The sequence below is a fragment of the Phoenix dactylifera genome, chromosome 1, assembly GCF_009389715.1.
Source record: "Phoenix dactylifera cultivar Barhee BC4 chromosome 1, palm_55x_up_171113_PBpolish2nd_filt_p, whole genome shotgun sequence".
NCBI classification, from domain to species: Eukaryota; Viridiplantae; Streptophyta; class Magnoliopsida; order Arecales; family Arecaceae; genus Phoenix; species Phoenix dactylifera.
In genome coordinates, this window is record NC_052392.1 from 16,240,499 (window position 1) to 16,253,774 (window position 13,276).

Below are 13,276 nucleotides of genomic sequence, written 5' to 3' on the forward strand. Positions count from 1 at the left end.
AGGATCGGTTGGGTTTAGTAACAATCAGTTGTTTGGATTGTCATTGCTGTACTTTGAGGAGGTTTATATATTCTAAATCTTGCTGATTTATAGTTCCCTTCATGATTTCAGGGCATCTAACAAATATTGCACGCAAGTTTAAGCATATCAAAAAGATCTGAAGTTGCCAGATTTAGGTACCGATTAAAGTGTTGAAACGAAAAGTTTGACTCGAGAGTAAAGAAATTGTGAACCAGTTCAAGGTTTTTAGTTTTAGTTTTCTAGTACTATCAATGCTCTGTTGGTCCAATTCCTTCAGATCGGATTGATATATTTTGGTTCAATAATCATCAAAAAGAAGCTGCACCATTTAGCAGAGCAAGGTGTTAATCTGAGTGTTGTAAACAAGAAGTTAGATCTGGATTCAGAAAAAAACTTCATATTCCAAAATTAGCTTTGGACTCTACACTCTTAATCTAGATCCAGAACTCTTTTGATACTGATTAAGAACCCTTTGAGGTTTCAAGTTGATAAAGCTCGGATTGTTAAGTTTTTGTTCTGCTCATTTTGATCATGTGGAGGTTCAAGCAGTTCATGCCAAAAGAACAAGCTGGCCTGGAAGGTCGCACAGTTGATGTTGGCAGTCTGAAAGTCCATGTCCGAAATGTCATAGCGGAAGGGGGATTTTCCTGTGTCTACCTCGCCCGTGATGCTGTAAACTCATCCAAGCAATATGCACTGAAGCACGTGATTTGTCAGGATGGGGAGTCATTGGATCTGGTAATGAAGGAGATTTCAGTGATGAAGCTGCTCAAAGGGCATCCAATGTTGTCATGCTTGTTGCGCATGCGATCCTGGAATGGGTCGGACGATGGAGGCAATGCTTGTGATGGAGTTCTGTGAGAAGTCATTGGTTACAGTGCTGGAGAACAGAGGGGCAGGATACTTTGAGGAGAAGAAGATTCTTTTGATTTTCCGAGATGTTTGCAATGCAGTGTTTGCCATGCATTGCCAGTCTCCACCAATTGCACATAGGTATACCGTTGCTTGTTGATATCTTGATCTTGTGTGTATATTCATTCAATGAGTTCTGATAATTTATGTAGCTCTAGCTTGATATTAATGCTATATGTTCGCTTTTGGTCGGGCAGAACTTGAGATATACATTCCTTGTTCTGGTGAGGTTTGTCCAAATAGATGCATCAATACCAGTCATATTAACGTACTAAGATAAGCTTAAAAAGTTTGTAGTCCTTAATTTGTTTTTTTGATTTGTTAGTCCTTTCTGATGCAATGTCCTTGGATTTTTCTTTAATAAAAAGAAGATTTGATAACTGACCATAATGATTTCTGATAACTTATTCTGGATATTAGACAATTCTTTCATTACAAGGAGAAACCAGATCTCACTATCTCACATTCTCTCCTGAGAGAGAAAGTAGTGCTATCTTTAACTCTGTGACCTGTCATCACATGGGCTTTTGTTGCATTATCCAGAGATCTGAAAGCTGAAAATGTTCTACTTGGAGCTGATGGGCTTGGAAATTGTGCGACTTTGGTAGCACCTCAACCAATCACAAGTGCTTCAACAGCTGAAGAGATGGCATTGAGGAAGATAATATCAGAAAGCATACTACCCCTGCATATAGAGCCCTGAGGTTTGATGTGCAGACTTCTTTTCATGGGCTTGACATTGATGTGTACTTGATTCATTGGCTAGGAAAATGCTAATTTGTTCCATAATTTGTTGGTTGCAGATGTGGGATCTATACAGAAGGGAAGTTAATCAGTGAGAAAAGTAGACATTTGGGGTAAATCCCTCATATAACCCTCTTGTACTATATTGAATAGTTACCTTTCTTGTTTCACAGATTAAGGTTTTCTTTTCTTCTTCGTTTTTCTGCTTCACAGTTTGAAATGTTGTTGGTCTGATACAAGTTTAAAGAAAAAATATGTTTATGCCAAGTATTTGAGGCATTATCACCTTACTAGTAACAACATAGTGCATCACAGTTGTGTTTGTGGTGATCCAAGGGAAATGTACTCTGATAACCTAGTATATAGTGGATCATGGATTTTTGTGTTCCCAGCAAATGGAAACTAGAGCTGAAGTTGTTTTTCGCTCCGTTGCAGGCTCTTGGATGCCTACTGTACAGAATTTGCTACTTTAAATCTGCATTTGATGGCGAATCAAAGCTTCAAATCCTTAATGGAAATTATCGCATCCCAGATTCACCAAAGTTCAGTGCTTCTGTGACGAGTCTTATTAAAGACATGCTTGAAGCCTCTCCAGATGCCAGACCAAACATCACGCAGGCAAGGTCTTTGCTTGATTGCCCATTCATCTCCATGAATCTAGGTTAGTTTTAGATTGTTGCATGTGTGACAGCCCATGAGATGCCAAGCTCACGCTCCTCTTTCTGATGCCAAATCATTTCTTATAACAGGTATGGTCCCGTGTTAATGAGCTACTGCCGGCAGAGCTGCAGAAGCGCTTGCCTGGTGGGTCTACATCTGCTTTAAATGTTGACTATGCCCACCTGCAGCAGATGTGCAGGATGAAGGTGGGAGTATTCCAAACTTTTATGCTTAGCATTTACATATTTTGGATTTACTTCATTGATGCTTTAAATTTATCGTAGAAAGTTTCTACTATTGAATTTTTTAGATCCATGTGGGTCTCTTGTTGGTGTTGGCCATTTGGTTAAAGCAAGAAATATTCCACAAATTATTATGACTTCCTCAATATAGGTACTAGAATTGGTTATTAACAAATGCAGCTTCTGGAAGTTAAATGACATAAAGAAGATAATGATAACTTTTTCTGATTGCATTCTCATTATATTAAACAGAAGAAAGAAAAATTGTTGTCACATTTGCTATAATGTTGAACTTCTGAAGTTTTAAGTTCTATGTTGACCTGTACTTTCTTAATACTAATGGCACTGGCTTGTGTTGGCAGGAATTCGAGAGAGAACATCGGCATGCCTCATAGAGCCCTCCACCTCCACACCATCAAGAGAACACATTCAGTACTCGCATTCATCAGCTTCAAAGGTCTGCTGGGATGGCGCACACTTGGGTGCGTTTTGGACCAGCCAGCTTGTGCAAGATTTGCACACTGAAGAGGATAAGGGACCAATATTTGACAAAGAACCAGCTAGCAAAATGGCATCCAAGCACAATCAAAGAAAACCTGAGAATAGAGCTAGTCCTCCAAAAGAACAGCATCTCCAACGGAGTGTCCGTAGGAACTCTCCAGAGAGATTTGACACTGCCCCAACTGAGGACTTTGAAATACGATTTTCTCCTGGTGGCTCAGAGCAAGGTTTAGAGAAACCAGAGCATCTGATCCTGATGGTATAGCCAGCTTTCAGGACAAGGCATTCAGCACATTTGTGGCTGAGTTTGATACCAGTAAGCACCAGTCTGCAAATGCTGCTAGTAATGTTAACGATAAGAGTAGATTAGGGGACAAGGGTTTGGAAGCAGAGTTATGCAGGCTGAAGGAAGAGCTGAAGCAAGCTAACATGGAAAAAGAAGAAATAACATCGAAATATGAAAAGTTGTCTGCCATTTGCCGCTCCAGAGGCAGGAGATCCAGGAGCTGAAGCGTGCCCTCGCTGCCAGCAACCTCATCACCTGCAGGCAAAGACGGTTCAAAGGCCCAGACATCTCCTGGAAGCACGCAGTCGGATACTCCGGTAATAAATTCTTGTATCATGGCTTCCTTTAGTTATTGTAATAGCATCTGAGTTTCATGTAAACTAATGCAACCTTCCTATGATGATCATCGTTGCAGCCAAGGGAGAAGATAGGATCGGTGTGGGAACTCCAGCAAGGTATGTTTGCCGATAGCCCTGCAACACCCAGCCCAGATCCCAAGCCGTGGCAGGCATTTGCCGAAGAGCCAAGGTGCAGGGCACACCAAAGAGCATTCACCCTAGATCAGTTCGAACAGTTAGGGCAGCCAATGGCAGCAGAGATACTACCAAGCAAGCCGCCACCTATTCCGCCAATGAACCATGGGGCTTTGACAATGATAGTTTCAGGGCAGTCCCTTCTGGGTCGGAGTGCCGAGGACATCGGTTCAAGGGAATACTTCACAGCGGTTCGGTGGCGGCCGTGAAATGAGAAGGCTGAAGCCAACCAGCCAGCTGGATGGGCTGGTTTCTGAGGTATCGGTACAGACGGAGATTTTATAGTTACTGCTGTAATTGTTATAAATAAGCTTTATATATAAGTGGGGATGAGGATGTTGGAGGGGTGACGCAGGTGTCTGGCATCATTTATCCTTGTGGATGAAAAAGGAGCAGGGAGAGGGACATACGGCATCTAACCTGATTCTGGAGGGGAGTTGCCTGGCATTGGTGGGGGCTAGAACAGACGGGAGCCGCGTTGTTCGGCTCTTTTACTCATATCCTGGGGCCCGTCCATTTTTCTCATGTGTAATGTAATTGAAGTGGTCCTCATAAATGGTTCTCGTGTCAGTATTAGTTCTCTTACAAGCTATCGCAGCTATTTTCATGTGGCACTCATTGGCATTTCTTTCATAAATAAATTCCTTCTGACTCTATTGGAGTTAAACTTGTTCTTTTTCCGGTTTAAACCTCGCATTTTTACATTCTCAGAAGAACCAGCAGTATTGGGTCTGCGGTGCTTCGAGTTGTGTGGCCTGTCGGGGACTATTTTACGGCCAATGGGACCTGCAATTAAGCGGCTGTTTTTCTGTCTTGCCTGGCGGCTCATTAGTGAGGAAGGAACAAAGATCAAGTAAAAACAGACAATGGGAGGTGGGCTTGCTGGTCGTGCCTTAGTTTGCCCTTTTTTCCCAGTCTTTGTTTTCCGATAAAATCTTTTTCCTCCATCTTAACTATACTCTCTCACAGCCTTCCTACTTTTCATCTTTACGAGTGAGATACTGGCTCACATTAATCATGCCTTTCTTAGCCATTTGGCTAACATCAAGTGTAATACATTTGCGTATATTTCTCGCAAATATGTTACTATTCAATCATTTATTGACGTCCAACAAGAATAGCAGACATTCTCGTCTTGCACTAGACAATACACAGAAACACTACACATTACACCGATGAAGTAAGATGCTGATATTGACATGCTGTCTTCATATTTCATTGTTACAGCAAAATTTTTTCATAAGTGATATTACTATACAGTAGGGGCGTAGGAACTTTCCTCAGGAAGAACAAGACAGCGTGCACACGCCAGGCCTGTAAGCCATGCCGGTGGCAAGCGTGCATACTTCTCCATCCCTGGCTGTTCATCGTATGGACGTTCCATAAGTTTCAGAAGCCTGCGAACTTCTCCGTAGTCACCTAGTTCGGGCAGCATCGATGGCACTTTGGCATAAATAATTCCGTAGAATATACTTTGGGTTAATTGAGTCCATTGCGACCTTTCTTTGCTCATCAGGAATGCCACTGGCGACCAGCTATCAAAAAAGGGGGTAAAATTGTCAAAAGAAAAGAATTGGATTTAGGAAATTATTCTTGTACTTCATGAATGTTCCAGTAATTATAAATTTATAACTGTGCACTCCAATGTTTTTATAAAAAAAAACATTTCCAAAAGAAGCTCCTAGTTGCACCAAAAAAATATTACAGCTTACCTCAATTACAAGCGAATCGGTTTTAGGGAAATTCACCACACATTTCCATCACCAATTGATTATCACACACTATATTGAGTCAACTGTATTCCGCTGACAATACTACGATGAATTTCCTAGAAAACAAATCAAGTATGCCTCGTCTCTGGTTTCACTCTTCGGGCTCGTTTGGTTCGCAGGAAAAGAAGGGGGGAAAGTGTGGTCAACGGAAAAGTAATGAAATGCCTCTTGTTTGGTTGGAGTTTTCAAAGGAGAGAGAAGGGAAAGTTGAATTCCCATGAGAATATGATTCCCACATTTCGGGCTCGTTTGGTTCGCGGGAAGCATTTTCCTTCCTAGGAATATGATTCCTGGGAAACAAATTCCTAGGAAGAGGATGCCTAGGAAAGTACTTTTGGCATGTTTGGATGACCATGGGAAAGTGACAAATTTCTAAGGTGCTTATGTTTGGTTGGCCATTCCACTTTCCTAGGAAAGTTATATATAATTCCTATTATGCCCTTAATAAAATTAGGTTTTTAATGCTCTTTAATGCTTCTTTAATGCTGAAGGGACTTTTTGGGAAAAAGTAAAAATGGAGTGATTCCCGCCTCATGGGGAAAAGTAAACTTTCCCATGTTTCTCATGGGAAAAGGACTTTCCCATTGGAAAATGTGGAATCACATTCCCATGGGAATACAACTTTCCCTTCTCTCTCCTTTGAAAACTCCAACCAAAACAAGAGGCATCTCATTACTTTCCCGTTGACCACACTTTCCCCCCTTCTTTTCCCCGCGAACCAAACGAGCCCTTCATGGGAAAGTCTTTCCCGATGAGGCAGGGAATTACTCCATTTTTACTTTTTCACAAAAAAGTCCCTTCAGCATTAAAGAAGCATTAAAGGAGGACATTAAAAACCTAATTTTATTAAGGGCATAATAGAATATACATAACTTTCCTAGGAAAGTGGATGGCCAACCAAAATAAGCACTTTGGAAAATTTGCCATTCTCATGGTCAACCAAAACATTGCCAAAAGTACTTTCCTAGGCATTCTTTCCTAGGAATTTGTTTCCCAGAAATCATATTCCTAGGAGGGAAAATTCTTCCCGCGAACCAAACGAGCCCTTCAGAAAAAAGTACAAGTGAAATAGAACAAAGGTAGAATGAGAGAAAAATATCATGGACCAGCCATATCTCATAGTTATGGGCATCAGGAATCAAATATGCCTGTCCTCCTTGGTTGTCTATTCCTCCCCAAGTTCTACATGTCATTTCTTTCTATCAAGCTATGCATCCTTGGTTAATTCCAAGACAAAATATCAAGCTCTTTAATAAACTTCCACCGATGGTTTCTTTAAGCAGGACTCACCGGTGCCTCAATCCTTCAAAATACATACTTGCTGTACGGAAAGTGAGCACGTCTTTTCTTTGTTGCTTGCCTCAAAACCATCATAGTCAATTCTCCCATCAATCTTCCCTATTTCTGTGAATACTAAACTTTTTATAATTTATTCATGTCTAACTTCTTTTCCTATTGTACCACACATGCTCTCAGAATTGAGAGAGAGAGAGAGAGAGAGAGAGAGAGAGAGAGAGAGAGAGAGCAATCACTAGAAAAGAAGAGAGACAGCAGAGGCAGTAGGCATGTGAGCATAAAAAAAGAAAATGAGTTATGAGGGTCGAACCTCAAATCTTCATGAGAAAATGTATAAAAAGTCGTAGAATAACAAACAGAATATAGGAAAAAAACATCGCTGAAAATTACCTCCTCGATGTAGGTTTGCACCCAGCTGGTCCATGCTTCTTTTCTCTCCTTTCCAATGTCTAGCAGACAGCTTTAAGAGGAACAAGTAGCTCATCTTTTGGAATCTTAGGGTCTGCTTTGATGTTAGAAAGCAACCGAAAAAATTTGTATAGTCGACTTTATCCACAGCCATGTTGTTGAGGAGCTTATTTGTCAGCTGCTTGTGTACTTGGAATAGACCAAGTTTTTCTTGTCATCATTGACTGGTATTCATCCATGAATTTAATCCCATATCTGTAGTGCCACAGGAATAAGCATCACTGACAATGGGCAACATTTCAATCATGATTGCACAACAAATGTACAATACCTTTCCATTGCATAATTTGCCTCCTCTTTACTAATCAATGTGCAGCTGATAAAGTTGCAGTAAACTGTGCGATGTTCCACAAGCCAATATCTGGCTGGTTGGCAAAAGAGTATCGTCTTCCTGGAAGGTCTGTGGTATTTGGGGTATAACTTGGATCAAAAGCATCCAAGAAACCAAAGGTCCATAGTCAATTGTTAGACCCAGCACGCTCATGTTGTCTGTGTTCAGCACACCATGGTGAAGCCAACACCTTGCCAGCTGCCAACCAAGGAAGCAGTGCGCTCAGCAACCTCAACTGCCAAGCTGATTTGATCATGGCAAATACATTAATAGTGATTACAATCTTCCAGATGAATTTCCTCATTCATTTAATAGTACATCATATATAGAATAAAGAACTTGACCAACCAAAAATTCCATATGTAAAAGAATATTACCTGCATACTTGTTAGATGTCAAATCAACTGCTGAAGAACCCTCCAGGCTGACCTCAAAAGATATGTCATCACTTTTGCTCATCTTCTCTATGTGAGGGAAATGATGGCGGATAGCATAATCTGACAAAGCACGAACAATATCAAGGTTTTCTTTTCCCCTAAAGGTGTGCATTTGGTAAGTACCAAAACGCAAAAAGGACTGAGCAACCCTGCAAATAATCGCACCCGGTTCCTCCTTGGGATTGCCACTGCAGGGACAACAGCCACAAAAATGAACAGTGATATTCCAAAGAAACATAGTTTGCACTACTATTGAACAAAGTACAGAACATTACTAGTGTAGCACACAGAGATTTCACTTAGAATTGAAAAATATATACTTTTTCCCAAGATATAGAAACACGAGCATCTTGAAATGCTCATGTGGTCCAATCTGGTGGTGGAATCATAAGGTTTTCCTATATGAAAAAATGTTGCTTCTTTTAAGAAAGTTTTCAAAGCCAAGTATTGAACATCCATTTAAATTAACGGAAGTCACACATTTTAAATGCATCCATGTCTGGTTGGCACCTCCAGGTGCAACAGTGAAAAATTTCCTTGAAATCATACCAATGTGATGATACCAACTCCACAAAATGTACATAATGCTGCCAGAAAGCAGGTGAGAACAATGGAAATTAATGACATACTCATAAAACATGTCGCGAGTAACATATTTGCCAGTTGTAAACAAGGCAAAGCGCACGAGTTGTAGGAATTCCCAGTCCATTCATTGCTTCACTGCAGAGGAATTTCACGAATGCTACTACGCAAGACTGCAAGGCCATCTGCAATCGGCTATAAGGAGTCCTCCCAGCACCCTTAAGCTGTAACTCCCACCTTTCACCTCGAGAATTTAAAAGCTCGCCAAGGGTTATTGCACGACCATCCCCTAGCTGACCTGCCACACACAACTGATGCCCACCGTAAGATTGGAGCATAGGCAACCTACAGAATATATTTCATCTTCTATGTTAATGCAGTGTTCCACTAACACAACATTTAATTAATTGGGGAACAGGTACAGTGAAGAACAGATTGAGAACTAACCCTCCCTTCAAAGGCAATGCTCCCAGAAATATTAGTGGGAAGTCTGGTCTTTCAATCTGTAAAGCCAAAAAATGTGGATGCAAGTCAAAGAGATGATTGATGCCAGTAACTTATAATCAGAAACCTACAGTTTTACAAAACTATGGTAAGTTGACCATACAGGAAATAAATTCTGAAATAATCAATAATCCAAGGTTCCAAGAGGTTGTTCAAATACTATCCAGCCAAGAGGGAAAATATTGTTATTATAGTCAACTAAGAATCCTAACATTCCAATGGAAAATAATTCCAATGCGAACAGGAATCACTTGCGTGGAGTGAATCCTTAATGTTCTTAACCAAAGCAAAACAGCAAGAGATGGCAAGCTCCTTTTCTATTATTATTACTGAAGAAGTGACAACATCATTCTCATAATTGCATGATGGAGTGAACATATTCTTTCTATGATCTCATCACAAAAGAAGAAATATGAAATATTTAAGGGGAGAAAAGGAAGTAACCATTGTTATCTGAAAAGAATCCAGTAATGAATGGGAGCCTGTTATTTGACCAACACATTCTTAATTTGTTAACATTGTACACACGGCTTGATAGCCAAACAGGTCATAATGTAAATAAGGAGAGCTGCCTACTCTTTAGGATCCAAATCAAGCAGCTTGGCAACAGATTCTGACCAAGCTACAGCTCGGGCTTCCCCACTTCAGCAGATGGTGATACTTTACTGTAACATGCATGGAGCACCTGAAAACCATATGACAGACAATTCCTCACTTCCTAAACAAGAACATAGTCCATAGTGAATATATCTTAATCAGCAATGATAAATTAGTACCTACAATGACACAACCTATGCGTGCTAGGATAAAAATGAAATTCTAGGTTTCACAGATTGTAATATCTAATTTTGCAAATTTCTGAGAAATAAGAGTCATACAATCATGCAACAAGTGTAAATGACATCAGACTTAATAAATAGGATATGTCAATTTGAAAGCCACTTGCTTATATGTTTAAATTACTTTTATCACTTGAGCTCCTGGAAAATATTCCAAGGGTAGACTGTATACTATATAACTTCTTCAAATCAAAATGGTTTTAGATTATCAAACTGTAATGGTTGTTCACATAGACAACAAGATAGAGTATGCTAAGTCATAGGAGGGATCAAGTTATCTCTTCTTTGTGGATTCAAATTCAGAATAGAAGGTTCATACTGGAGAAATTTTCGTGAATCTAATATCAGACAGCACATACAGTGACTTCCATAAATATTACGAAGAGTCCATTACATCTACAGTCTAAATGGATAGGATGCAGAATGCAGAATGCAGAATGCGTATGCTGCATGCACAACTTAAGGAGAAAGCATACAGAGAATTTAGTTTCATTCTTGAGTAATGACATAGTGGTGGTTTACTTTGTCACTTTGTACAATACTTCTGTTACAAGGTTACCTGGACAATAAATTGATGTGCAATTGTGCATTGTTACAAACTTGTAGCAATGACTACCAGCCCACAACAGCTTATCACAACATATTGCATATATTCGTTATGACAAAAGTTGACAAGTGTTAGTAATCGCATCCAATTACTATCCAATTGATGGATTATCCATGCATACAATATATTATGATGTATCTTAGGACTCGTTTGGTCCGTAGAAAAAGAAAGAGGGAAAGTATGGTCAACGGGAAATGAAGAAAAACCTTTTGTTTGGTTGGAGTTTTCAAAGGAGAGATGGGAAAAATAACATTCCTATAGGAATAAAATTCCTATATTTCATAGGAAGAAAAATCCATGAAGGACATGAAAAAGCTACTTTCCTACCGATTGGAACTTGGAATCCTTTTTTTTTCCAAAACTACCCTTAAACCATCAAAATATATGGATAAGGTATTTTTATTTATTAAAGGTATAATAGATATTTTCACATAAACTTTTTCAGAAAAATAGATGCTCAACCAAACATAAGCCATTTTGTAATGTACCACTTTTTTATGGTCAACCAAACATGCCAAAACTATTTTTTCAAGGCATCATAATATTCTCAGAAATCAACTTCTCAGAAAAAAATATTCCGGTGAAAAAAATCTTCCCCGCGAACCAAAAAAGTCCTTAGAATAGTGATCATTGGTATAAGCTTGCTAACAAAAAAAATTTAATTTTACATCCTGATATAAGCTAGTTTTGTTAGATCAAGACCCTAGGATTAGACTTCTTTAAATAGCTTGATACCTATGAATAGATAGTGTCCCTCGATAAATCTCATGCCTTTGCTACATAGATCAGTCAATTCTTGTTTCAGTCTTCAGAACATAAAGTTAGCCTAGATGCCTGTTTGGAAGTGTCACATAAACTTTCACGATGATACATACGTAGTGTTGGTGCATACAGGACACTAGCTGCTAGCAGCATAGGCAAGTCTTGCAATACTCTAGTACTTGATGGCAAGGGTCGCTCACAGATTGAAACGAGCTATCAACAATTAACAGTAAGATAAACAAGGCTGAACAAGGGTTACTTTTGAATGTCCAACCATCTCCATTGCAACTACTTAGATCTTAACATTGACATGCACAGAAAAGTAGAGAAAGGATTTAACAATTACTGTTATATTACTCCTTGAGTAAACATAGTCATGCAAACTACTCCAGTGAAAGCATCATTACGTTCTAGGGGTGTGATTCCAGATATATGAAATATCATAACAAATGTTTTTTCTTTGTAGGCACTCACAACAAAGTTTGCAATTCAATGAATAAAGCATCAAAATATTGTGCCTATATGTCCAGAACTAGTCTCGCTATTACTTCGGTACATTCATTTGCACCTACAATGGACTGTTAAGTACTAGGACTTCATGAGAAGTTTGATTTTTTTTGTTTCACTCATTTTCAGATCATCCTTTAAATTTATTCACGCATACCATAATATCTCTTTGGACAAGCTGAAGATATCTACCACAAGATGTGTACACGGTTGTTTCCTACTTTCTTTTAAGAGGACTTAGCTTTAAGATTAGCATGCCTATACCCAACTGGAAATACTTTAAAAAAATGAGGTGACTGGAATTTCTATGCCGAAAAAAAGACATATTATATCAATTCTAAAACGCAGAGACAATATTTCCACAACCAGGGCGATTCCTCATGGTCATATAGAGGATAAAATAGATAGAAACAAAGAAGAGATATAGATATGAAGAAAGTAGCAGGAACATTGATTGGTCATCATCAAACCATACCTTCCCCTCTTGTCCATAGCCAAAGGCATAACAAGAGTTCTAAATAAGACTCCTTATTTAAATAAGACACCTCGAAGTCATAACAATTTGATAATTAAAGTTGCAATTTTTATAATATATTATTTTTTTCCTTTTTCTAAGAAAGAAACTTGTTAATCCTAAGCCAGACTCATTCACAAGACTTTTTAAAGTGCACAACCTAATCAATAGGAGCATCTATAATAAAAGCCGAACCCTTCCACCCCTAAAAAAAAGAAGACAAGTGGACTGCGTAAATTCTTGATCAAATATACCACTGCATCAAAATCTCATGTAGATGTCTAATAAATTAATAAAACTATGTTCGGAATACTAATAAAATCAAAAAAGAAGTACCTCCCGAGGAATTGTATCGGTTCTTGGATCACCAGGAAGCTCCCTTATGAAGGAGTGGTCCCAATTCAGCTCCTCGAGCTTCAGTTGAACCTCTTGGCTGCTCTCAGCAACCGCCGCCGGAGATTCCATCCCTGATCCCCGCCATCCACCGGGGATTCCATCAATCGAGCCGCAGTAGATCCTCCTCCGATATCTCCGGCGAGCCCCTCTCCGCCGCAGGAGAGGAGATCTCCGTCCGTCCGCCGGCGGGCAAAGAGGCGTGGATAGGCGGGGAAGAGGAGAAGATGGGATCGAGGAGATGGCGGAGGGGGAGAGGAAGGAGAGGTTGTTGGAGAAGAAAGCGGCGGCGGCGAGGAAGGGGAGACCGAGCGGAATAACGACCGGAGATATGACCGAGCATCGCCCTTCTCCAACCCTTTTTG

The 13,276-nt window shown here is 39.7% G+C and overlaps 1 protein-coding gene and 1 pseudogene across 1 annotated transcript; one reads left to right on the forward strand and one right to left on the reverse strand.

Annotated features, from left to right (window-relative positions):
• The first annotated feature begins 502 nt into the window (after positions 1 to 502).
• LOC120103889 (carbon catabolite-derepressing protein kinase-like) lies at positions 503 to 4,566 on the forward strand. The gene is given in 16 exon segments (XM_039124991.1): positions 503 to 802; positions 805 to 837; positions 840 to 1,014; positions 1,477 to 1,514; positions 1,517 to 1,559; positions 1,737 to 1,790; positions 1,891 to 2,035; positions 2,113 to 2,295; positions 2,427 to 2,543; positions 2,648 to 2,657; positions 2,942 to 3,313; positions 3,316 to 3,561; positions 3,564 to 3,612; positions 3,614 to 3,683; positions 3,782 to 3,899; positions 3,902 to 4,566. Coding segments are annotated over 16 exon segments (2,115 nt in total). The 5' UTR covers positions 503 to 552; the 3' UTR covers positions 4,114 to 4,566.
• A 397-nt stretch (positions 4,567 to 4,963) lies between these two features.
• Positions 4,964 to 9,123, reverse strand: LOC120110309 (annotated as a pseudogene).
• Between the last annotated feature and the right edge of the window lie 4,153 nt (positions 9,124 to 13,276).